Raw genomic sequence first — 25,772 nt, forward strand, 5'->3', positions numbered from 1 at the left:
ACATACCTCACAAACCGGTCAAGCAGAAAATGGCACGCGAACACCAACAGACGCACAAGCAGCAACGCGGTAAGCACAAGTAAAAACAACAACTAAGAGTGATGAAAAATGCCAAATGATCCACTCCTATTTAAAGCACATAGTCAAAACTTTTCACCTTCCACCAAACCTCCTCAAAGCCCAAGGCCCAAACACCAAAAACAACCTCGAAAAGATAACTCTGACACCAACCAGGCTAATCAACAGTCACGTCTTTTCACCTTACCTAACCCTTGACCAAATGTCAGACCAAATAGTACCACTCAAATCACACCTCGTAAAAGATACCAGCCCAGTTACCACAACAACTCGGCTGGCAGTAACTAAAGACAACGACCCACCACCACATTCCTATAGTCTATACGTCACTTCTTGCCTCTAGACTAGGAGGCTGGTATACTCACATGGTACACGGCCAAAGACCACAAATGAAATTTGCAAAATAGCCTATACGTCACTTCTTACAACCAAAACCCCGTGGGCGCTTACCCTACGAAAGGCACCCCTCCAAAGGAAAACCACCCTCGATGCATCTCATGGCCGAATACCAAGCACTGCCAACATTCGAAGGACCCTCTGGTAAATTCCCTCCCTAACACTGGATCCTAAAATAACCAGAAGAGAGATATTGGGCCCAAAAGGCCCATCATAGGTAGGACCCACAGGTAAAAAGGTATAAATAGCACACTATTCTATGCATTGATTACGAATTAAATTATTCTCTGAAACCCTGACATCACCAGTGCTGACTTAGGCATCAGAGTGTCTTTTGCAGGTCCCCTGCGCCGCCCTCAAGTCCCCTCAAAAGCAAGAGAAGACTGACCGGAAGCAAGACGTTCAAGACCCTTGGCCGATTTGTGGACTACAGACCTGGGTTCCATAAGAACAGGTTTGTAGTTGAATCGTATTAAAGTTTATTTAGATTTTCATTAGAATTACAATTTAGTTTTGACTGAAAAAAAATAAGAAAATAATATTTTTTTTTTTAATAAAGTGAACCCGTGAGCCAACCAGTTTAACCTGCCAACCCATGGTGGGCCCGGTCGGGTTCGAATTTTTTTGGCTCGTTAAAAAGTGAGTCGGGTTGGGTTGGCTCACTAAATCATCAACTCCTGGTGGGTCGAGTCGGGTCGGGTCGGTTTACCTGTTTTGACATCTCTAGATTTAGAGTAATGTTTGTTAAAGTTTGTGAGTGATTTGATGAATGTGATAGATTAAAAATTATATTTAAATCAAGGAAAAACAAGATTACCAAATTGTCCTTTATTTTAAAATGATTAAAAATTATCATTGTATAAGTTTGATTTGTTGTAGAAAAAAAAAATATTAATATGTATGAATGAAAATAAAATATTTTATTAAAATAATATTTATAAAATAATGTATTAAAAAAATTTTAATTAATAATTACTTTTTAAACCTTATTTTAGAACAATTTTCAAATTTTCATAATTAAACTGAAAAATAAATTACAGACATAATTGTAATCTTAATCTCACCTTGAAACCATTGCATCAGAGAGATGATTGAAAATAGAGGAATTACCCTCTTCCTTCGCCTTTCTCTCCATCCAGGTTGATTGGAGGGAGAGGGACATGATGACATCAAATATATTAAAGTGTGAAATTTGTGTTATTCACTTTAAGTTGACTAAAGGTGAAAGTGCATGGATTTAGAGTAAAGTTTGTTAAATTTTATGAGTGATTTGCTAGATTTGATAAATTATAAATTATATTTAAATCAAGGAAAAAAAGATTACCAAATTATTCTTTATTTTAAAAATTATCATTATATAAGTTTGATTTCTCTTAGAAAATTATTAACATGTATAAATGAAAGTAACATATTTTAATAAAAAGGTATTTATAAAATAATGTAATAAAAAATTTATAATTAATAATTACTTTTTAAACCATATTTTATAAAAATTTTCAAATTTTTGTTATTACTTATTTTTGTAAAAATAATTCCAAAAGCCATATTTTTACATCATTTTCATAATTAAGTTGAAAATTAAATTGTTCACATAATTATAATCTTGATATCACCCTCAAACCATTGCATAACATAGATGATTTAAAAATAGAGGAATTTCCCTCTTTCTTCCCCTCTATCTCACTCAACGTTGATTGGAGGGAGAGTGAGAGGATGAACTCAAGTGGATTAGAGTGTGAAGCTTGTCTTGTTTACTTTAAGGGGATAAAATGTGAAAGTGAGTGGATTTAGCGTAAATTTTGTTGAAGTTTGTGAGTGATTTGATCGATGTGATAGATTAAAATTTTTATTTAAATCAAGGAAAAACAAGATTACCAAATTGTCCTTTATTTTAAAAATAATTAAAAAATATAATTATATAAGTTTGATTTGCGGTAGAAAAAATATTAAAATGTATAAATGAAAGTAACATATTTTAATAAAAGAATATTTATAAAATAACGTAAAAAAAATTATAATTAATAATTACTTTTTATGCCTTATTTTAGAACAATTTTCAAATTTTCATTATTAATTATTTTTGTAAAAATTATTTCAAAAGTCATTTTCTTACATCATTTTCATAATTAAGTTGAAAAATAAATTAAGAAGAAATGGTAATCTTGATATCACCCTAAAATCATTGCATAACAAAGATGATTGAAAAATAGAGGAATTTCTCTTTTTCTTCTCGTCTTTCTCCCTCAACCTTGATTGGAGGAAGAGGGCAGGGATAGATTCAAGTGGATTAGAGTGTGAAGCTTGTCTTGTTTACTTTAAGGGGATTAAATGTGAAAGTGAGTGGATTTAGCGTAAATTTTGTTGAAGTTTGTGAGTGATTTGTTGGATGTGATAGATTAAAAATTATAATTAAATCAAGGAAAACAAGATTACCAAATTGTCCTTTATTTTAAAAATAATTAAAAAATATAATTATATAAGTTTGATTTGCGGTAGAAAAAATATTAAAATGTATAAATGAAAGTAACATATTTTAAAAAAAAATATTTATAAAATAACGTAAAAAAAATTATAATTAATAATTAGTTTTTATGCCTTATTTTAGAACAATTTTCAAATTTTCGTTATTAATTATTGTTATAAAAATTATTTCAAAAGCAATATTTTTACATCATTATCAAAATTAAGCTGAAAAATAAATAAAGGACATAATTTTAATCTTGATATCACCCTCAAATCGTTGCATAACAAAGTTGATTGCAAAATAGAGGAATTTCCCTCTTCCTTGCTCTCTCTCTCACTCAACGTTGATTGGAGGGAGAGTGAGAGGATGAATTCAAGAGGATTAGAGTGTGAAGCTTGTCTTGTTTACTTTAAGGGGATTAAATGTGAAAGTGAGTGGATTTAGCGTAAATTTTGTTGAAATTTGTGAGTGATTTGTTGGATGTGATAGATTAAAAATTATAATTAAATCAAGGAAAAAAAGATTACCAAATTGTCCTTTATTTTAAAAATAAATAAAAAATATAATTATATAAGTTTGATTTGCGGTAGAAAAAATATGAAAATGTATAAATGAAAGTAACATATTTTAATAAAAAAATATTGATAAAATAACGTAAAAAAAATTATAATTAATAATTACTTTTTATGCCTTATTTTAGAACAATTTTCAAATTTTCGTTATTAATTATTTTTGTAAAAATTATTTCAAAAGTCATTTTTTTACATCATTTTCATAATTAAGTTGAAAAATAAATTAAGAAGAAATGGTAATCTTGATATCACCCTCAAATCATTGCATAACAAAGATCATTGAAAAATAGAGGAATTTCTCTCTTCCTTCCCGTCTCTCTCCCTCAACCTTGATTGGAGGAAGAGGGAGGGGATGAATTCAAGTGGATTAGAGTGTGAAACTTCTCTTATTCACTTTAAGGGGATTAAAGGTGAAGTAGGGTGGATTTAGAGTAATGTTTGATAAAGTTTGGGAGTGATTTGAAAGATGTGATATATTAAAAATTATATTTAAGTCAAGGAAAAACAAGAATACCAAATTGTCCTTTATTTAATTGCGGACAGAAATTGTAATCTTGATTTCACCCTCAAACCATTGCATAATAGAGATGATTGAAAAATAAAGGAATTTCCCTCTTCCTTCCCCTCTCTTTCCCTCAACATTGATTGGAGGGAGAGGGAGAGGATTAATTCAAGTGGATGTGAAGCTTGTCTTGTTCACTTTAAGGGGATTAAAGGTGAAATTGAGTGGATTTAGTGGAAATTTTTTTGAAATTTTTGAGTGATTTGATGGATGTGATAGATTAAAAGTTATATTGAAATCAAGAAAAAACAAGATTACCAAATTGTCCTTTATTTTAAATACGATTAAAAATTATCATTATTTAAGTTTGATTTGTTTTAGAACAATTATTAGTTTGTATAAATTAAAATAACATATTTCATTAAAACAATATTTATAAAATAATGTAATAAAAAATTTATAATTAATAATTACTTTTTAAATCTTATTTTATAACAATTTTAAAATTTTCGATATGAATTATTATTGTAAAAATAATTTTAAAAGCCATATTTTTACATCACTTTCATAATTAAGCTGAAAAATAAATTGCGGACATAATTGTAATCTTGATATCACCCTCAAACCATTGCATAACAAAGATGATTGAAAAATAGAGGAATTTCCATCTTCCTTCACCTCTTTCTTCGTCAAGGTTGATTGGAGGGAGAAGGAGATTGTAAGAACTGTGTGATTTAATTAATTAAATAAATATTTAATTAATAAATGCAGGTAATAGAAGCCTTTATGGCATTGATTTCTGATTGGTATGATGTGGAAAAGTATTAGCTTAAGTTGTTGACAATACTTGGTTTTTGTGAGAGGACTTGGGTTCAAGTCATATGTATGCCAATTATGTGTTATTTAATTATTATTGTTTTAATAATATGTTTGAGTATGTTGAATGGTGGTATAATGATTGAATTGTGTTAGTTAGCAAGAAATATAAATTGGCTTGATGGTTTAGCATGGATTTGGCAATTGTATGGTTGTGGGTTACACCCAAGCATGCTATGACTCTCAAACCAATACACTAACACTCGACTCATCCGGATACATACAATCTCAAACACGTACTTCCTCAGCTGAGACACGTGAAACACCGGATGAAGGTTTGCCAACTAAGGGGAGCTTCCTTGAGCGAAGAGCCCTTCCAACGCCAATGGTTCGGGTCTCCTCCTGCGGTCAGCGTAAGCCTTCTGTCTACTCTGAGAAGCTTGCATTTTGTTCCTCACCATCCTCACCTTCTTGGTGGTTTGTTTTAATAACTCTGGTCCGACTAGCACTACTTGCCCATCCTGATACCAACATAGGGGAGTCCTACACTTCCTGCCGTATAAAGCCTCGTATGGCGCCATGCCAATGCTCACATGAAAGTTATTGTTGTAGGTAAACTCTATCAAGGGTAACACCTAATCCCAAGCTCCCACGTGATCCGATATACATATCCGTAATAAGTCCTCAAGTGACTGGGTGGTCCTCTCAAACTGACCATCGATCTGGGGATGGCAGGCGAAGCTCATAGTCAACTTGGTCCCTAAAGCCTCCTGTAAGGGTTACCAAAACCGGGATGTAAACCGTGGGTCTCTGTCGGAAACTATGCTCGAAGGCACTCCATGTAGCCTTATTATCTCCTTACTATACAGTTGAGCCAACTTCGCCATGGACATCCTTAAGTTCATCCGACCCAAGTTGTTCTCTGACTCTATTCAGACTAGCGTCCAATAACTGCCTTTCTCTGATTGAGTCCAAGAAGTCACTAGATATAGTAAGAGTACTACACCTAATGGACTCGGACCCCAACTCCACCTGTAGCCTCATGTTTTTGAACTTCTCTAGTAGTTCCACCTCCTTAATCATAAGGTGTGCAGCATGTACAGTCTTCCTACTCAAGGCATCCGCCACTACATTCGCCTTCCCTGGGTGATATAGGAGCTCAAAGTCATAATCCGTCAAGAATTCCATCCATCTTCTCTGCCTCATGTTCAACTCCTTCTGATCAAACAGATACTTGAGACTCTTATGATCGTTGAACACACGAAACTGAGCACCATAAAGATAATGCCTCCAGATCTTCAAAGCAAACACTATAGCTGCTAACTCTAGGTCATGGGTGGGATAGTTCTTCACATGAACCTTAAGTTGCCTTGAGGCATAGGCCACCACCTTCTTTTCCTGCATTAACACACAGCCAAGTCCGAGATGGGATGCATCACAATAGACCTCAAAAGGCTTCCCCACACCCGGGATCACTAGTATCAGAGCACTAGTCAGTCTCCGCTTCAACTCTTGAAAGCTCTCCTCACACTTATCCATCCTAGTGAAGGGTTGATCATTTTGAGTGAGTTGTGTCAGGGGCGCCACTATCTTGGAGAATCCCTCTATGAATCTCCTATAGTAGCCAACTAACCCCACAAAGCTTCTTATCTCTATCGCAGACTTGGGACTTTCCCACTTAACTACTACCTCAACTTTTGTTGGGTCCACTACAATGCTCTGTGCAGATATCACATGCCCCAAAAACTGAACTTCATCCATCCAGAACTCGCATTTGGACAACTTGGCATACAAGAAGAGTGGCCAAATGTTGATGACAAACGCCAGCCTTGGCCAAATGCAGATAAGAAGAGTGGTCCTCAACTGTTGACAAGGCCCAAGCTTTTATCTTTTGGGCCAACATTGTTTAAATACTAGATTAGGATTTTATTTTGGGCTTTGTATTTTGGGCCCAGTAGAATAGGGTTTTCTTTGGGCCATGTATTGGGCCTTAGAAGAAATTGGGCTTTAGAAGTAATTTTGGACCAAGAAGGGGAATTGGGCCAAATGGGCCAAGAGTAGTGTGTCTAATCTAGAAAAGCCTAGAAGCTTCTCAAACTTGCTCTCCAAGGATGAGAGTTAGCTTCCCATGGCAAGACAAGTGCGACTTGCTTAGGTGGCAAGTCATACCTCCCACATGCTCCTCTTTAGCTCCAAAATTTAACTTTCTAGACTCCTTTTTCCCTCAACTTTTTGGAGACTCCTTGGTCTCACTTTAGCCTATAAATAGAAGGCTTAGGAGATGCATTTTTCAGCTTGAAATTGAGTAATGAATTGCTGCCCAAATTTGTGCACAAATCTCTTTTGAGCTCACCTTAGAGTAAACTTTTCTCTAGTTTACTCTAGTCTTCTTCCTTAGGAGTTGGCCTCACCTCTCTTAAGAATCCTTTCACCTACACTAAACCAAACACCTTAAGCTTCTTTCCTTCATGCTTCCGCATCCAACACCATCCATGGAGCCTCAATTCTTCATACAAGCTTCATTGGAGACAAGAAGAAGCCATCATGTGGTATCATTAGCCTTGATTTTAGTGAGTTAAGTGCTTCTTCTCCATTTTTCTTTCAATTCTGTGTTGTTCATCACTTCTTCTACTTGTGTTGCTATTTTTGTTCATTTTATTTTGAGTATTAATGTCTTTTTACTTTGGTTCATCTTCATTTGCTTCATATTGAACCATCCTTGTGTGATTTAGGTATTCTATTTGGTTTCTACCATTTACTTTTCATTTTAATTGAGTATTTGTTGTTTTTTTGTTCATTTCATTCTCTTGTTCTTGAGTTTATTTTGATTTTAACATCCATATGTTTTGTCTAGAGTCATGTTTAGTGCATATATGTCATTAATTCCTTGTTTAGCTTTTAATTTTCTTTGAATTTGTTGGTGATGTGCGGCTGAATTCTGTTTCAGATTTGAGTGTAGTTTTAATCTTTAAAAATTAACGCTCTCTTCTCTCTTTGAGCCTTGGAAATGAACCTTCACATCTAGATAACATTAGTTATCTTAATGTCCAGTGGGAATTTTCCTTGTGCTTGCTTAACATCACCATAAATCACACTAAATTTCCTTTCAATTAATTGTGCTTTGGTGCTTTTTCATTTCTGTTTTTGAGTTAAGATTGCTATTTAGATCTTAGCAATGTCTTAGAGTCAATTTCCATTGTGTTTCATGATCTTCTTTTGATTCCTTTAAGTTTCCTTCTCCTTTGTGCTTTTTGTTTCCATTAAAATGCAAATGATCAAGCATAGTGTGGTGGTGATTCTGTTTTATGGTGGAAACTAGCTGCTGTAAGAGCTATAAAAAGAAAGAAAAAGAGCACAAAAAGAATAGAAGCAAGTGCCAAAAAGAATCAAAAGAAAAGATCAAAAGAAAGTGGCAAAAGAAGTACACTAGAATCACTACCATCACTTGAGTTTGAGAGCATTATTTTGTTGCATTTTACTGATGTTCCAGTTTCTGTCTGACTGCACACTGTTTGTATTTGATTTATCATACAATATTGGTCGGTGCATATTCAAATCCAATTTTTGCCTCTTTTAGCTAAGACATAGACGAAAAAGTAAAAAAAAGAATCATTGAAAAATGTTGAGAAATGAAAAAATGACAAATAGCTGAAGCAGAGGCCTGAATTCATGTTTTTGGACTGGCAGTGAGTGAAAAATCAAATTTCAGTGCAGTTTTCTAGCTTATTTTGGTTGTTTTTCATCCATTCTAGTGCCATTCATTAGGTAATTCATTTGAGTGCTTATCTTGTTTCTTTACCTTATTTCTAGTTTGTCTTTTCTTTGGTAATCCTTTGAGGTTGTCATGTCATTATTCACTTTTGGTTTAGCAATTATAATTTTGTGCTATTCTTGCTTTATTTCTTGACCTCTTTTGGTTTGGTTTCTATATTTGGTGCATACTTCTTTTTGGAGGTGATCTAATATTCCTAAGGTAACATCCTAGGAGGTGGAGTACCTAGTCCCGAAAGAGAATCCTCTTTGGTGAGATCAAGAGGAAGTGCAAGAGTGAAACACTTGTGAGGACCAAGCTAAGAAGACAAAGCCAAGAAGACCTTTTACATTTTGTGTACTTTGATTGTATTCAAATTGAGTTGTAAAATTGTAATGCTTTCCTTCTTGTGTTCATGGCCTAGTTAGGTGTCTTGGGAGAGTCTTAGGTACTCAATCCCATCTCCTAACTAGAACCTCTTTTATACATTAGTGAAGTGCTTTTAGTGTGAAGTTTGAAGGTTCCAAGTGCCTTCTACTTCTACCAAAACTTAGGCCGCATATAGCTTATAATATTTCTTGTTTTTAATTTTCTTGTTTGATAGTTTAGTGTGTGTCAACTTAGTCTTTGAATTAATTTCATTTAAGATGTTTTGTACAAAATTTTCAAGTTTCCTTGGCTAGGAAAGACTTGGTATGTAAGCAATCCAAGTGATTCACCTCTCTTTCCTAGAGGAGAACTAAAAGCTTTTGCTATCTACTTCTTCTTTGAAATTTTCTTTTAAAGACCAAAGTATTCTAAAAAAAATGTCTCAACCTCCTTTTCAATGGATAAGTGCTTCAAATGAAGAAGAAATAAGTTTGAAACAAATTGCCTTTGATTTGAGAGCACTACTACGTTGGAAGGAAGATGAAATAATTGCAAGGGAAAGGGAAAAACAAGAAAGAGATAGGTTTCATCAACTTTTAGATGAAGAGAGGAGGGGAACAAGAAATATGGAAAGGTTGCATGAGAGGATGAGTAATAGGAGTCAACACTTGTACTCCCACACTCCAACACTAGTCACACACCATGAAGAAGAAGATAGTAGACTAGTTGACACCTTCTATCAACCTCCTCCTCCTCTAAGAAGAGAAAGAAGAGAGCCTAGGGAACCAAGAGCCATTAGAATAGACCTCTCTCACTTTTATGGGAAAGATGATGTTGAAGCTTATCTTGATTGGGAGATGAAGGTCGAGCAACTCTTTGCTTTCCATCAAGTTAGTGAAAAAAGGAAAGTGCCTCTTGCTACCCTAAGCTTTCAAGGGTATGCTATGTATTGGTGGACTTCTATAGTCCAAGAGAGGCTAAGAAGTAATGGACCTTCAATTGAATATTGGAATGATCTTAAGTCAGCCCTTAGGAGGAGACATATTCCCTCCTACTAGAATAGGGAGCTCATGAACAAGCTCCAAAGACTCCAACAAAGAAATATGTTTGTGGAAGAATATAGACAAAACATGGAGTTACTTATCATGAGGGCGGGAATAATTGGGGAAGAGTCCATTACCATTTCTAGATTCTTAAGTGGCTTAAACCTTGATATAAGAGATAGAGTTGAGCTTCTACCTTACCAAGATTTGAATGATTTGGTGCAAATATGCATTAAGGTAGAACAACAAAATTTGAGAAAATATTTTTCAAAAAGAAATCAAGCTCAAACTAGATGTTAAGAAAGATTTTAAGAAAGAAGAGAAAAAGGAGGAGCCACCTAGGAATCTAGGAAAAGGTAAAGAGGGGAATGCATCATCACACACTCGCACAAGTGAAATCAAATGTTTCAAATGTCTTGGTAGAGGTCACATAGCATCTCAATGCCCCACCTTAAAGACCATGATTCTTAGGGGTGTTGATAGATATAGCAGCCAAGATGAAAATGAGAGTGAGAGTGGAAGTGAGGAATCCAACGAGTCTAATATAGAATATGCTCACCCTTGTGATGGGGACCTTTTAATGGTTAGAAGGATCCTCAACAATCAACCTAGTCCACAAGCACTAACACAAAGAGAGAACATATTTCACACAAGGTGTAAAATTTTGGAAAACACTTGTTCTCTAATTGTGGATAGTGGCTCGTGTTGTAACTGTTGCAGTACTAGGTTAGTTGACAAGCTATCTTTGATTGTATTACCTCATCCAAAACCTTACAAACTTCATTGGCTTAATGAAGATGGGGATTTGGCAGTCAATCATCAAGTAAAGGTCAAGTTTTCCATAGGGAAATATGAAGATAGTGTGCTATGTGATGTAGTACCTATGGAAGCTTGTCATATCTTATTGGGCAGACCTTGGCAATTTGATAAGAAAACCATGCACAATGGTCTCACCAACAAGATTACCTTTACTCACAAGGCTAAAAAGTTTGTTCTTCATCCTCTTTTGCCATCACAAGTGGCTAAGGATCAACTTCAAATGAAGAACAAAAGAGAAAAAGAGAAAGATGAGGACAAAAAAAAAGTCCAAAAGATAAATAAAGATAGATTTCCTAAGAAAAGGAAGTCTAAACTTAGCCCTCGAGGTGATGGTCCCTTTAAAGTGCTAAAAAGAGTCAATGATAATGCGTATAGGCTAGAGATTCCTGAAGGCTATGATGTGCATGCCACCTTTAATGTTGCTGACTTAATACCTTATGTAGATGGTACAGATGATGAGGCAGAGACTACAGATTTGAGGACAAATCCTTCTCAAGGGGGAGGGGATGATGAGATGCCTCGAGCCAAGGGACCTACAACAAGAGCCATGGCTAGGAGAATACAAGAGGAATGGGCCTTAAATGCGCATGCAAGTCCCAAGATGAACTTCACATGGGCCAAGGAAGATGTGAAGACCTAGCCTAGGAAATTTTGCTTGTAAATACTATATTAGGATTTTATTTTGGGCTTTGTATTTTGGGCCCAGTAGAATAGGGTTTTCTTTTGGCCATGTATTGGGCCTTAGAAGAAATTGGGCTTTAGAAGTAATTTTGGACCAAAAAGGGGAATTGGGCCAAATGGGCCAAGAGTAGTGTGTCTACTCTAGAAAAGCCTAGAAGCTTCTAAAACTTGCTCTCCAAGGATGAGAGTTAGCTTCCCATGGTAAGACAAGTGTGACTTGCTTAGGTGGCAAGTCACACCTCCCACATACTCCTTTTTGGCTCCAAAATTCAACTTTCTAGACTCCTTTTTCCCTCCTATTTTTGGAGACTCCTTGGTCTCATTTTAGCTTATAAATAGAAGGCTTATGAGATGTATTTTTCAGCTTGAAATTAAGTAATGAATTGCTGCCCAAATTTGTGCATAAATCTCTTTTGAGCTGACCTTAGAGTAAACTCTCCTCTATTTTACTCTAGTCTTCTTGCTTAGGAGTTGGCCTCACCTCTCTTAAGAATCCTTTCACCTAAACCAAACCAAACACCTTAAGCTTCTTTCCTTCATGCTTCCGCATCCAACACCATCCATGGAGCCTTCATTCTTCATGCAAGCTTCAATGGAGACAAAATGAAGCCATCATACGGAGTAGGGATCTCTTAGGAATTTATCACTTTTTTATTTTGTTGGACTATGGATCTATTGTAATAGTTTTTATGGACAATTATATTTGTAATACGGTATTGCCACGAATTATTTTTTTTATATGTTTTAGCGCGTTGAAACTTAAGGATTTAAATATTTCTCGCGTTTTGGGAAATTGTTGAATAATAAATGAGGTTGTTTTTATTAAAAAAAAAATTTGTTTATTTTAACAAGTAATTTCTGACTAGGATGTTACATGGACCAACTGAATTTAGGATGAATATGTTGGAGATTATAGATCTAAGTTTGGGCTGTAAGTTGTTTAGAGTGCTTGAAATTATGTAGTGCGTGAGGTACTAGTGTGGCTCCTAGCGGAGATATTTGAACCTCCAGGCGGTAGCTTGGAAACAGCGAGGTTTGTGCGAGTGGCGCCTAGCGGAGAGGAAGGTTCCGCCAAGCATAGCGTTAGAAGTAGAGGACTATTGGAGTGCGTGTGCCTGGCGGTGGCGGTTTTTTGCCAGGCGGTACCTATAGCAATGAGTGGTTCTGAGGCACTTGGCGCTTGGCGGTACGCGTCCCCCGCTAGGCGGTCTGGAAGCGAGTAGCGCGTAGCGGCACGTGTCCCCCGCCAGGCGATTTTGCTACTGTATCTTCGGGTGGTTGATTCTGTATGCGTGATCTACAAGACTCTTGGTGATGCTCCAAAGGTGGGGTTGCTGGTGTTCCTTGAGTTGTGGCTCAGAACGTATCCCTTGAGTTGTGGCTCAGGATGGAGGTTAAAGCACGTGGTATTCCTTGAGTTGTGGCTCGGAATAGCATCTCTTGAGTTGGGGCTCGGGATGGCGGATGAACACGAGGAACTCTTGAGTTGTGGCTCGGGTTGGTGAGTGATGTTGGTGTGAGTGTGCTGGTTGTGGCCAGTACGGATGGGTCCAGATAGATTGCCCTCCTCAGTAGTTGACTGACGAGTTTGGTAGTCTTGGAACGTTACGAACTATGATCGTATTTGGGAACTCCACCTGGCGTTACGATGTATAACATGGTTTCCCGCACGTGCCATATCGGTTGTGGCCTGGCAGCAAGTCATCTTGAAGTAATCACTAGAAGATGTAGAACACGAATAACCTGGTTATGGCCAGGTGGTATGAATCAAAGGAATGGAAGTCCTTTGGAATGTTTGTGTAGTTTATATTGACATGTGGTATATGTGTATATATATTTGTATATGTTTTATCTGTTAAGCTCATCCTATCTTCTTGTGTTTGGCGATGATCGTGTACGCGGCACACGTGGACAGATGATGTTGATGCAGGTGGTTCTGGTGAGACTTAGCCATGGAGCGGGGATAGCATGGGAGCTATAGATATATCTTTTGTTTTGGAAATAAATTGTAAACTCTTATGAGAGGTTTTTTTTATTATTTTTCGTTTTATAAACTATGGATTTTGGAATTTTATTTGGAAGTAATAAAGTTTTAAATTTCCCTTGCTTTATGGGAAATGAGGTATTATTAATTGCGATGTAATTATTGTTTTATCTATTTTATTTATTTTAAATCCGTAATATCCTGACAGAATGTTACTGAGATGATGAATTCAAGTGGATTAAAGTGTGAAGCTTGTCTTTTTTACTTTAAGGGGATTAAAGGTTAAAGTGAGAGGATTTAGAGTAAATTTTGTTGAAGTTTGTGAGTGATTTGATGAATGTGATATATTAAAAATTATATTTAAATAAAGAAAAAACAAGATTTCGAAATTGTCTTTTATTTTGAATATGATTAGCAATTATCATTATAAAAGTTTGATTTGTTGTAGAAAAAAATTTTAATATGTATAAATGAAAATAACATATTTCATTAAAAAAATATTTATAAAATAATGTAATAAAAAATTTTATAATTAATAATTACTTTTTAAACCTTATTTTATTACAATTTTAAAATTTTCGTTATTAATTATTTTTGTAGAAATAATTTCAAAAGGCATATTTTTACATCATTTTCATAATTAAGCTGAAAAATTTATTTCGAACATAATAGTAATCTTTACATCACCCTCAAATCATTGCATAACAAAGATGATTGAAAAATAGAGGAATTTTTATCTTCCTTCCCCTCTCTCTCCGTCAATTGGAAGGAGAGTGAGATGATCAATTCAAGTGAATTAGAGTGTGAAGTTTGTGTTGTTCACTTTAAGTAGATTCAAGTTGAAAGAGGGTGGTTTTAGAGTAAAGTTTGTTAAAGTTTGTGAGTGACTTGATGGTGTGATAGATTAAAAATTACATTTAAATCAAGGAAAAATAAGATTAACAAATTGTGCTTTATTTTAAAGATGGTTAAAAATTATCATTGTATAAGTTTGATTTGTGGTAGAAAAAATATTATTATGTAAAAATGAAATAAAATATTTTAATAAAAAAATATTTATAAAATAATGTAATAAAAAAATTTATAATTAATAATTAATTTTTAAACCTTATTTTTGAACAATTTTCAAATTTTTGTAGCTAATTATTTTTGTAAAAATAATTTTAAAAGCCATATTTTTACATCATTTTCATAATTAAGGTGAAAAATAAATTGCGGACATAATTGTAATCTTTATATCACCCTCAAACCATTGCATAAAAGAGATGATTGAAAAATTGAAAAATTTTCATCTTTCTTCCCCTCTCTCCGTCAAGGTTGATTGGAGGGAGAGGGAGATGATGAATTCAAGTGGATTAGAGTGTGAAGTTTGTATTGTTCACCTTGAGTGCATTAAAGGTGAAAGAGTGTGGATTTAGAGTAAAGTTTGAGAGTGATTTGATGGATGTGATAAATTAAAAATTATATTTAAATCAAGGAAAAACAAGATTACCAAATTGTGCTTTATTTTAAAAATGATTAAAAATTATCATTGTACAAGTTTGATTTGTGTAGAAAAAATATTAATCAGTAAATAAAAATAAAATATTTTAATAAAAAAATATTTATAAAATATTGTAATAAAAAATTTTATAATTAATAATTACTTTTTAAACTTTATTTTAGAACAATATTCAAATTTTCGTCATTAATTGTGTTTGTAAAAATAATTTCAAAACCCATAATTTTAGATCATTTTCATAATTAAGTTGAAAAATAAATGGCGGACATAATTGTAATCTTTATATCAATCTCAAATCATTGCATAACAAAGATGATTGAAAAATAGCGTAATTTTCATGTTCCTTCCCCTCTCTCTCCGTCAAGGTTGATCGGAAGGAGAGAGATTATCAATTCAAGTTGATTAGAGTGTGAAGTTTTTGTTGTTCACTTTAAATAGATTAAAGGTGGAAGAGGGTGGTTTTAGAGTAAAGTTTGTTAAACTTTGTGAGTGATTTGATGGATGTGATAGATTAAAAATTATATTTAAATCAAGAAAAAAAATATTACCAAATTGTGCTTTATTTTAAAAATGGTTAAAAATTATCATTGTATAAATTTCATATGCGGTAGCAAAAATATTATTATGTAAAAATGAAAATAAAATATTTAATAAATAAATATTTATAAAATAATGTAATAAAAAAATCTACAATTAATAATTACTTTTTAAACCTTATTTTTGAACAATTTTCAAATTTTCGTTATTAATTATTTTTGTAAAAATAATTTCAAAAGCCATATTTTTATATCATTTTCATAATTAAGCTGAAAAATTAATTGCGGACATAATTGTAAACTTGATATCACCCTCAAACCATTACATAACAGAGATGATTGAAAAATAGAAAAATTTTCATCTTCCTTCCCCTCTCTCTCTGTCAAGGTTGATTTGAGGGAGAGGGAGATGATGAATTCAAGTGGATTAGAGTGTGAAGTTTGTATTGTTCACCTTGAGTGCATTAAAGGTGAAAGAGTGTGGATTTAGAGTAAAGTTTGAGAGTGATTTGATGGATGTGATAAATTAAAATTTATATTTAAATCAAGGAAAAACAAGATTACCAAATTGTGCTTTATTTTAAAAATGAGTAAAAATTATCATTGTATAAGTTTGATTTGTGTAGAAAAAATATTAATCAGTAAATAAAAATAAAATATTTTAATAAAAAAATATTTATAAAATATTGTAATAAAAAATTTTATAATTAATAATTACTTTTAAACTTTATTTTAGAACAATATTCAAATTTTCGTCATTAATTGTGTTTGTAAAAATAATTTCAAAACCCATATTTTTAGATCATTTTCATAATTAAGTTGAAAAATAAATGGCGGACATAATTGTAATCTTTATATCAACCTCAAATCATTGCATAACAAAGATGATTGAAAAGTAGCGTAATTTCCATGTTCCTTCCCCTCTCTCTCCATCAAGGTTGATTGGAAGGAGAGAGATTATCAATTCAAGTGGATTAGAGTGTTAAGTTTTTGTTGTTCACTTTAAATAGATTAAAGGTGAAAAAGGGTGGTTTTAGATTAAAGTTTGTTTAACTTTGTGAGTGATTTGATGGATGTGATAGATTAAAAATTATATTTAAATCAAGAAAAAACAAGATTACCAAATTGTGCTTTATTTTAAAAATGATTAAAAATTATCATTGTATAAATTTGATATGCGGTAGCAAAAATATTATTGTGTAAAAATGAAAATAAAATATTTTAATAAAAAAATATTTATAAAATAATGTAATAAAAAAATCTACAATTAATAATTACTTTTTAAACCTTATTTTTGAACAATTTTCAAATTTTCGTTATTAATTATTTTTGTAAAAATAATTTCAAAAGCCATATTTTTATATCATTTTCCTAATTAAGTTGAAAAATTAATTGCGGACATAATTGTAAACTTGATATCATCTTCCTTCCCCTCTCTCCGTTAATTAAGGTTGATTGGAAGGAGAGAGATGATCTATTCAAGTGGATTAGAGTATGAAGTTTGTATTGTTCACTTTAAGTGGATTAAAGGTGAAAGAGGGTGAATTTAGAGTAAAGTTTGTGGAAGTTTGTGTGTGATTTGATGGATCTGATAGATTAAAAATTATATTTAAATCAAGAAAAAACAAGATTACCAAATTTTCCTTTATTTTAAATATGATTAAAATTATCATTATATAAGTTTGATGTTGTAGAAAAAAATATTAATATGTATAAATGAAAATAACATATTTTATTAAAAAAATATTTATAAAATTATGCAATAAAAATTTTTTATATCTAATAATTACTTTTTAAACCTTATTTTAGAACAATTTTAAAATTTCCATTATTAATTATTTTTGTAAAAATAATTTTAAAAGCCATATTTTTACATGATTTTCATCAATAAGCTGAAAAATAATTTGCAAACATATTTGTAATCTTGATATCACCCTCAAACCAAGACATAACAAAGATGATTGAAAAATAGAAGAATTTTCCTCTTCCTTCCCCCATCTCTCCTTAAAGGTGAAGGAGGGTGGATTTAGAGTAATGTTTGTTAAAGTTTATGAGTGATTTGTTGGATGTGATAGATTAAAAATTATAATTAAATCAAGGAAAACAAGATTACCAAATTGTCCTTTATTTTAAAAATTATCATTGTATAGGTTTGATTTGTCGTAGAAAAAAAATATTAAAATGTATAAATGAAAGTAACATATTTTAATAAAAAAAAAAATATTTATAAAATAATTTAATGAAACATTTTATAATTAATAATTATTTTTTAAACCTTATTTTAGAACAATTTTCAAATGTCGTTATTAATTATTTTTGTAAAAATAATTTGAAAAGTCATATTTTTACATCATTTTCATAATTTAACTGAAAAATAAATTGTGGACATAATTGTAATCTTGATATCACCCTCAAACCAAGACGTAACAGAGATGATTTAAAAATAGAATAATTTCCCTCTTCCTTCCCCTCTCTCTCCCTCAACTTTGGTGGGAGGGAGAGAGAGAGGATGAATTCAAGTGGAGTAGAATGTGAAGCTTGTCTTGTTCACCTTAAGGGGATTAAAGGTGAAAGTGAGTGGATTTAGAGTGAAATTTGTTGAAGTTTGTGAGTGATTTGATGAATGTGATAGATTAAAAGTTATATTTAAATCAAGAAAAAATAAGATTACCAAATGGTCCTTTATTTTAAATGATTAAAAATTATCATTGATAACGCTTTCGTTGACGTGATAAAATTAATACTACAAAAATATAGGAACGTCAGTATTGCTAAGATAGTAGTCAACAAAATAGAAAGAGTAAAGTAACCCAAAGTCGTCTCCCAACGAACACGGAATTGATTTTTAACAAGTTAGTTCTTATAACATCTATACAAAACAGTTAGTCAAATAAAATAATAAAAATATGGGAGGATTAAGATAAAAAGATAAAATAAGATAGAAACAATAGTAAAGAAAATAGATTGACTCCATTGTTTTTTCATAATAGATTCATCACCAGTTATCTAAATATTATTGCTCAATTAATTATTGTCGTAGATTTACAAATTAATCAATGTAAAGTCTCAATTAATTTGTTGGCATTCTCATATTTAACCAAAGTACAGTCTCAATTAAAAGTGAGAACTTTTAGATTATCCACAGTAAATTCAATCAAAGTACAGTCTCAATCAAATTTTACTATGCCTAATCATATCTATTCTTTTATCTCCTTACCAAATAAAAAGCTTAATTAATCAAAGTAAAGTCTCAATTAATTGTAGTTAGAGTAAATACCTTTAACCAAAGTAAAGTCTCAATTATTGGTAAAAACTCATTTAATCACAAGAAAGTTTCTAAATAAAATCAAAGTAAAGTCTCAACTAAATTTAAAAACCCTTGACTCATATAATCAATGTGCATATAGATTTAAAATCATTACTTTTTATGTGATTCAAAGATGAAAGACATAGATGAAATTAAACCTCAACAATAATATAAAGAACAAAGAAATTATTTCATTCTAACCTCAGAATCCATAATGAAATTACAATAAAATCAACCTAAGAAGTTTAGTAATCCATAGAATGCAAAAGTAAAATAGCATTAGAAGAATGAAGAGAGAGAGAAAGGAAACGGAATTAGGCCCCCCTAAGGGTTCCAAAACTCCAAAGTCCTGAGCTTTTCTTCTACTTCCCCCTTGGTCTCTTTATATTACTTAGGCTGGGCTTTTCAGTTGCTAAAATCTCTCAAATATCTTTTAAAATAAAGATAAAGATAAATATTCAAAGATATTTGGAGAGATCTAGACTATTTGACAAATATAGTTTGGTTAATAATTTATGATATAATTAAATAAATTAATTATTTAAAGATATTTGATAAATTATTAACAAATAATATTTAGATTAATTTTCTCAATAAGCCATTTTTAATCCTGTAGTTCAAATTTGCAAAGACATCCAAAAATATCAATATTTGCACTTCAACCTCTCTTGTTTGACCAATCTTTGACCAGATTTAAATATTTGACCAGCTTTGACCACTTTGATTGTGCAATGACAGGATGACACGTGGCAACTCCTTCTCTCTCAAAAATTTGGGTTTTTGCAGGTGCAATGGAGCAATGAGGTTGTTGCGTGATACTTCTTCTTCTCCGGCGGCGTGGCTGCGACGGTGCAAGTTTTCGACGAGTAGAGCAAATGTGTGAACGATGTTGTTGCTGTGTAGTGGTGGAAGTGTAGTGGTTGTTCATCTCCTTCCCGACGAGCATGGTGATTTCATGGTGCATGAATGTTGTTGTTTCGTGTTTGGAGGAACAAATGCGTCGCGTTTCGTTTCTAGGTGTAAGTAAGGCGTTCGAAAGCTGGTGCAGTTGCAGATTTGAGGTGTTGCTCGCTGTGTGCTCACGAGGGAGTGGGTCTGAAGCGCACATTTTTGTTGCTTGCGGTGGCATTAATGGTGGAGATCTGATGGTGCGTGACTCACGGTGTTTGGTAGGACCGTGGAGTGCGAGTGTGAGGAGTATGTTGTTATTGCGAAACAATGGTAACGAAAATGGTTCCAGAGCTCTGGTGGCTGCCGTGATTGGTGCAGGTGCTGCCGACGAGATCCAAGGTTGACGGTGGTTCGGCGATGGAAACATGGTGAAGATGGAGGCTAGGGTTTTTTGTTGTGTGGAGATGAAAATGATGACGTGGCAACATGTTATTGGCTCATATTCTTTAGTGGAGATTAAGCCCACATGGCTTGTACTGGTTGGACAATTTTAAAAGTTTAGGATCGCCACATGGCAACATCTGAGTGCATCTATTTTATGAGTGGAAAAAGGGGTGCAAATAGACAAAGGAAGGGGTGCAGAAGTAGGTTTTGTGAGACCCATTTTGAAAGAAGGGAGTGTATAAGTAATGTATGGGATACAAAACTGATTTTTCCAGAACTTACTGATTTTAGCCTTATTTAAAGGTGTTTTGTAATTTCAATCCATTTATTTTCCCACCTTTAAATAAGCTTAATCTTAACTTCAGCTGCATCAACAAACGTTAAAATATCCATAAATAATTTATGCAATTAAAAATCACTTTTTAAGACATTTTTATCACACAAGTTCAAATAGCCTAATTATCAGAATTGTTAATTAAATCACTCTTTAAACACACAAATTCAATTAAATACTCAGAATTAAACACTGAATGAGGGCAAAAATACGCACTCATCATAACCACGCACTTATCCTTTTGCACTCCTGGGCAAAATTGAGCAATTCTAAAACTTGTTCTGAGGTATTTTATTTCACATCAACAATGGATCAAAGGAATGAACCTTACTTGAGACAAATTAGTATTCTAGAAATCAAGTTACCATGCATAAACAAATGTAAAGATTCTATTTTTAACACATGAGTTAATCTTTTGAGTTCACAAGACAATCAATTATGAAAGAAAGCACTCAAGTTAAATGTGTATTTTCTCACGAAAAGTCTCTCAAGTGTTTTGACTTGTGTTTTCACTCAAAATACTCATGCAAGTAAACACTCATAATACTTAACAAGACTCTGATATTCACAAACTTTCAGAAAACATGCATTCAAAGATCATGAGGACTTTTCACAGGTTATGATGGGGCCAAGGCAAAGGTAGGAAAAATTTTAGGATTTTTGGGATTTTGATAGTAATGTTGGAAGAATAATGGAGGATAATTTCAAAAACAACTTTTTTTCGTTTATTGCTTTGTTGCTCTCTCTTTTTTTTAGAAAGCAATTATTTTTTTCATTTCAATACTTTTTCATCAACAATTTTTCCTTTTGCCATTTTTATTAATTTGTGGGTGAGGTACTCACCCACACACTTTATTCCTCAACCAATCCTGTTCCTGCAGGGAACAAACAAGAAGTCAAACACAAGAGTCACCTTACCATGTAGTCCGCTATCTCCTCAGTTGGCCTCTTCCCATTCGATACATGTCGGCTTGAACCCAGGAGGGGTTACCTGCAGAAGAATCTCCGAAGCTCAAGTAAGTCAAAGCTCTCAAAGAGTCAAATCAGCAATTAATGAATGCGTACCTTTAAATGATGGGGTCCACGTGTATTTATAGACATTTATGACGTTTGACCATCTCATGGGCTGGGCCTTGACTTGGGCTCTGGCTTGGGCCCCAGCTTGGGCCATGAGTGGGCCTGGTCCTAAATCAGGTTCCATGGGTGTATTGAAGCGAGTTAGCCTTCTAGGCAAGTAGTCGGTTTTGGCCGGCTACCTGCCTAGATGGCTAGTGCTGGTGGTGTCCGGGTACTAGATGGTATGTGGTTTTGACGTGTGTACTATTCACTTGGTTGAGTTTGGCTAGGTACAGTACACCAGTCCCCCAGCCTTGTCCGATATGGGTTGTCGGTCAAGGATGACATGTGTTGGTGAACTAGCAAAACCGGCTAGGTGTGATACACCAGTCCCCCAGCCTTGTCCGATATGGGTTGTCGGTCAAGGATGACATGTGTTGGTGAACTAGCAAAACCGGCTAGGTGTGATACACCAGTCCCCCAGCCTTTAAGTGTGGTAAACAGTGTTAAGGCTTGGAAGTGTCAGAAGGTAGGTGAAAGGATGTCAGGTGGTCACATCGTTAGACTTTTGGCGCCGTCGTTTCTTATGCGTCATATATTCCATAATGATGGTGTCGCTTGGTCTGGGGTTTCGTTTTGGCGGGAAGAATTTAAGTCGTTTGGGATCGCGGACTATAAATACGGGTTTGAATGCAGCTGATGGTTTACTTGGTTCATTTGCGAGTTTAGAAATCAGAGATCTTGTGCGCATCATCTTGTCCGACTAGTTCCCAAATTCCGCCGACATCTTTCCGTAAAAAATCAAACAGGTATGTCTAGTAGCGATAGCTCATCGTTATCTACATCTAGTAGTAGTCAGAGTACTGAGTCGGATAGGAGTAGAGATGACCGGCTTCATGGAGAGGGTGTGAGTGCTGGAGTTGGCACAAGCGGGGTGCCAAGGGAGGTAGTGAGGGAGATCCGAGAAGATCCTCCTGAAGAACTGGAGGAAAGTAACTGGCCGGCTAAGGGCGGCTACGCATGGGTGGCATCCGATGTTCGGGACCAATCATCCCTGTTCAGGTGGTCTCGTCTGCTGAATTCCTAGCTAAACTGTACTCCCGCCATCTCTAGAGGGGTCAGTGGAGACATTGTTTCGTTGGAAAGAGTGAGCGCCATAGACCGGGTATGTCATGGGCAAGAAGGGGCTGCCAAGAAGTTCTTCTATATGTACATGTGCCATTTTTCTCAACTTCATATACGACTACCTTTCGACGATTTTACTATGGGTGTGCTACGGGCTCTGAACGTGGCGCCTACTCAGTTACACCCCAATAGTTGGGCTTACCTACAGGCTTTCCGTATTTTGTGCGAGTCGTTGTACTTGGAGCCTTCACCCTATGCGTTCCTATATTTTTATGATACTAGACCCCGGAGGCCGGCTACCTGGCTATCATTGATCAGCCGTCCTAGCATTAGCAGATTGGATGCATTCTCCCAATCTTTCAAGCACTTCAAGGACGGATACTTCAAGGTTGTGGTGCAGGAGGGAGGCGAGGAGTATTTTTTGAATGCGGATGGGAGTACAAAATTCCCTTTTAGTTGGACCAATAACCCTTCGCGGTACAAGGATATGGGGGTAGAGGAGTTGTCGTCCGGGGAGAAGGAGGTGGTCGGGATGTTATTAAGATTTGTGGATAAGTTGCCCACTAAGGGCTTAGTTAGGGTTTATAATTCGGTGCATCCGATTATAGATATTGAAGGTATCTGTTTATTACTTAAGCTGCGTTAATGATGCTAAGTTGTTTTGATCCGAGCTGTGATATATTATTGCAGGGCATATGGCGCAATCCGGCAAGAAGAACTTGGCGCTCTTCCAGGCACTGAGGAAGGAGATGGCCGCCAAGGCCAAGGAGGCTGGGAAAGTTGATGTTCCTAATTTGCAGGAGTCTGTTGTAGAAGTTCATGTACATGGCGGAACTAAGAGGAAAGCTGAACTGCCGCCTCGTCCGGGGAAGGGTAAGGACGTGAAGAAGGTGAGGGCGGCTATTCTTGGTTCAAGTAGCGGGGCTGGATCGGCCAGTGGGGAGAAGTTGTCGGAAGCCGGGCTGATTGAGTTGCCCGAGATATCAGTGAGGAAGGACATCGCGATAAACCTCCCGGACACTGTTGTGAATTCTATTGATAACATGGAGGTTGATCACATTGTGAGGACAATGGTTGAATTTGGGAGCAAGGCATTAGTCCTGGGTCGCCAGGTGGGGTCCCTTTATCGACGGGAAGTGAAGGAGGTGACGGAGTTACAAGGTAAGGTGGACAAGCTTGCCGAGGAGAAGGCAGCGCTGGAGAAGGAGAAAGAGGGATGGGAAGCTGAGAGGAAAAGGTTGGCGTCGTGGAAGGTGCGTTGCTTAGATTCGGAGGAGAAGTTGAACAAACGCATAGGGGAGCTGGAGGAAGATTATGATGACTTGAAAGATAAATATGACGGGGCTGTGGGTGAGTTGGATGACCTGAAGAACAGTGTTATTCAGGAGCATATAAACGGTTTTGAGAAGGGGTTGCGGCAGGCGGCCTTCTTCTATAAGGATGTGGATGCACTGGATTCAAGGTTTGATGTAGATAAAGATGTGGTTGGTGGGAAGCTGGTAGGAGAGGATGAAGAGGGTGAGGAAGGGGTTGGGAGTGAGGCGCCGAAGGGAGAGAAGGAAGCGGATGTGATCGTGGAGGGTGATGGCAACCAAACAGCTTAGGATGTAGTTTTCATAATGTTTATTTCGTAATGAATCCTAAGTCTGTAATAACTCGTACAATATTTCAATTTGTTTTTAATATGATGCATCTTGTGGATATATATATGTTTTGTGGTTGTTGATAATAGCATGTGATAGGAATATGAAATATGTTATGTTATATGTGAACTTAAGCGAATTAAACACAAGTAGAGGGTGTTCGACCCAGGCCGCTTACTTGTGGTAAGGGTGGGGAACTTAAGCGAATTAAACACAAGTAGAGGGTGTTCGACCCAGGCCGCTTACTTGTGGTAAGGGTGGGGAACTTAAGCGAATTAAACACAAGTAGAGGGTGTTCGACCCAGGCCGCTTACTTGTGGTAAGGGTGGGGAACTTAAGCGAATTAAACACAAGTAGAGGGTGTAGAGTCATAAAGTAGGGAACCACTCATTTTATTTATTCAAATTGGGGTGCCTCGTTAAAACCTCCTTGGCCAAAACCCTCCTTAGGGAAAAAAGACCAAGTGAGGAAAAAGAGTACACCCGTGGTTACAAGCATGGATTCGCTTATGATAAATGTTCAACTGAAATAAAACTTGAGGTGGGAGACATTCCATGTGTTGGGAATTTCTTCCCCAGATAGTTGTTCTAAGCGATAAGCCCCACCACCTGTGTCTTCTCGTATGCGGTATGGACTGTCCCAATTGGCGGAGAACTTGCCATCCTTCTTTCTAGCACTGCTGGCCATTCTCCATACTAAGTCTCCTATGACAAACGAACGTGGGTGCAGGTTTGCGTTGTATTTCCTGGCGGCTCGTTGTTTGGCGGCGAGGTTGCGTATTTGGGCTTTTTCTCTAAGTTTGGGAACGAGGTCGAGATGCAAAGCCATGTTTTGGTGGTTTTGAGCTGGGTCGTATAGTTCTCGGCGCAGGGATGGTTCGCCAATTTCTACCGGTATCATGGCGTCTGCGCCGTAGACCAGGCTGAAGGGGGATTCGTTAGTTGACGATTGCGGGGTGCATCTGTAGGCCCATAGTACTTTAATTAACTCTTCTGGCCATCGGCCTTTCGCGGTATCCAATCTTTTACGTAGTTCCACGAGGATGACTTTGTTTGCCGCTTCTGCCTGCCCATTGGTTTGTGGGTGTTCTACCGAACTGGTGATATGTTTGATGCCCAAACCGGTGTAGAATTTTCTAGCTCTTTGTCAATGAATTGTCGGTCGTTATCTGTTATGATGGTATGCGGTATACCATATCTGCATATGATGTCCTTCCACACAAACTGCTGGACTTGTTGGGCTGTGATAGTGGTCAACGGTTTGGCTTCAATCCACTTGGTGAAGTAGTCGACGGCTACGATTAGGAACTTAACCTGTCCTTTGCCGGGTGTGAATGGGCCTAGGATGTCCATTCCCCACTTAGCGAAAGGCCAGGGGGATAATATGTGGTGTAGCTGTTCTTGCTTTTGATGTATAAGGTTGCCATGTTTCTGGCATGGCTTGCACTTTTTGACGTAGTC

At 35.4% G+C, this 25,772-nt stretch overlaps 1 protein-coding gene and 1 pseudogene across 1 annotated transcript; one reads left to right on the plus strand and one right to left on the minus strand.

Annotated features, from left to right (window-relative positions):
- Positions 1-5,463: 5,463 nt before the first annotated feature.
- On the minus strand, positions 5,464-6,367 carry LOC146885604 (uncharacterized). The gene is made up of 4 exons (XM_085675008.1): positions 6,091-6,367; positions 5,850-5,970; positions 5,696-5,789; positions 5,464-5,598 (listed from the first exon to the last, which is right to left on the minus strand). Exons 1-4 carry the CDS (start codon positions 6,365-6,367, stop codon positions 5,464-5,466), a joined length of 627 nt encoding a protein of 208 aa, XP_085531134.1.
- A 3,038-nt stretch (positions 6,368-9,405) lies between these two features.
- Positions 9,406-12,714, plus strand: LOC146885605 (uncharacterized; annotated as a pseudogene).
- Positions 12,715-25,772: the final 13,058 nt, after the last annotated feature.

Source organism: Vigna unguiculata, chromosome 6 (genome assembly GCF_037176805.1).
Source record: "Vigna unguiculata cultivar grain cowpea cultivar isolate G323 ecotype 2 chromosome 6, ASM3717680v1, whole genome shotgun sequence".
Lineage (NCBI taxonomy): Eukaryota > Viridiplantae > Streptophyta > Magnoliopsida > Fabales > Fabaceae > Vigna > Vigna unguiculata.

Bases quoted from the DNA above. Each gene is read 5' to 3' on its own strand.
- LOC146885604 (XM_085675008.1), bottom strand. From the start codon at position 6,367: ATGGATAAGTGTGAGGAGAGCTTTCAAGAGTTGAAGCGGAGACTGACT. The intron at 5,971-6,090 runs GTGTGTTCAACG...TATATCACCCAG, and splicing joins TCTTTATGGTGCTCAGTTTC to GGAAGGCGAATGTAGTGGCG. The intron at 5,599-5,695 runs GTATAGTAAGGA...TAACCCTTACAG, and splicing joins ATGGCGAAGTTGGCTCAACT to GAGGCTTTAGGGACCAAGTT.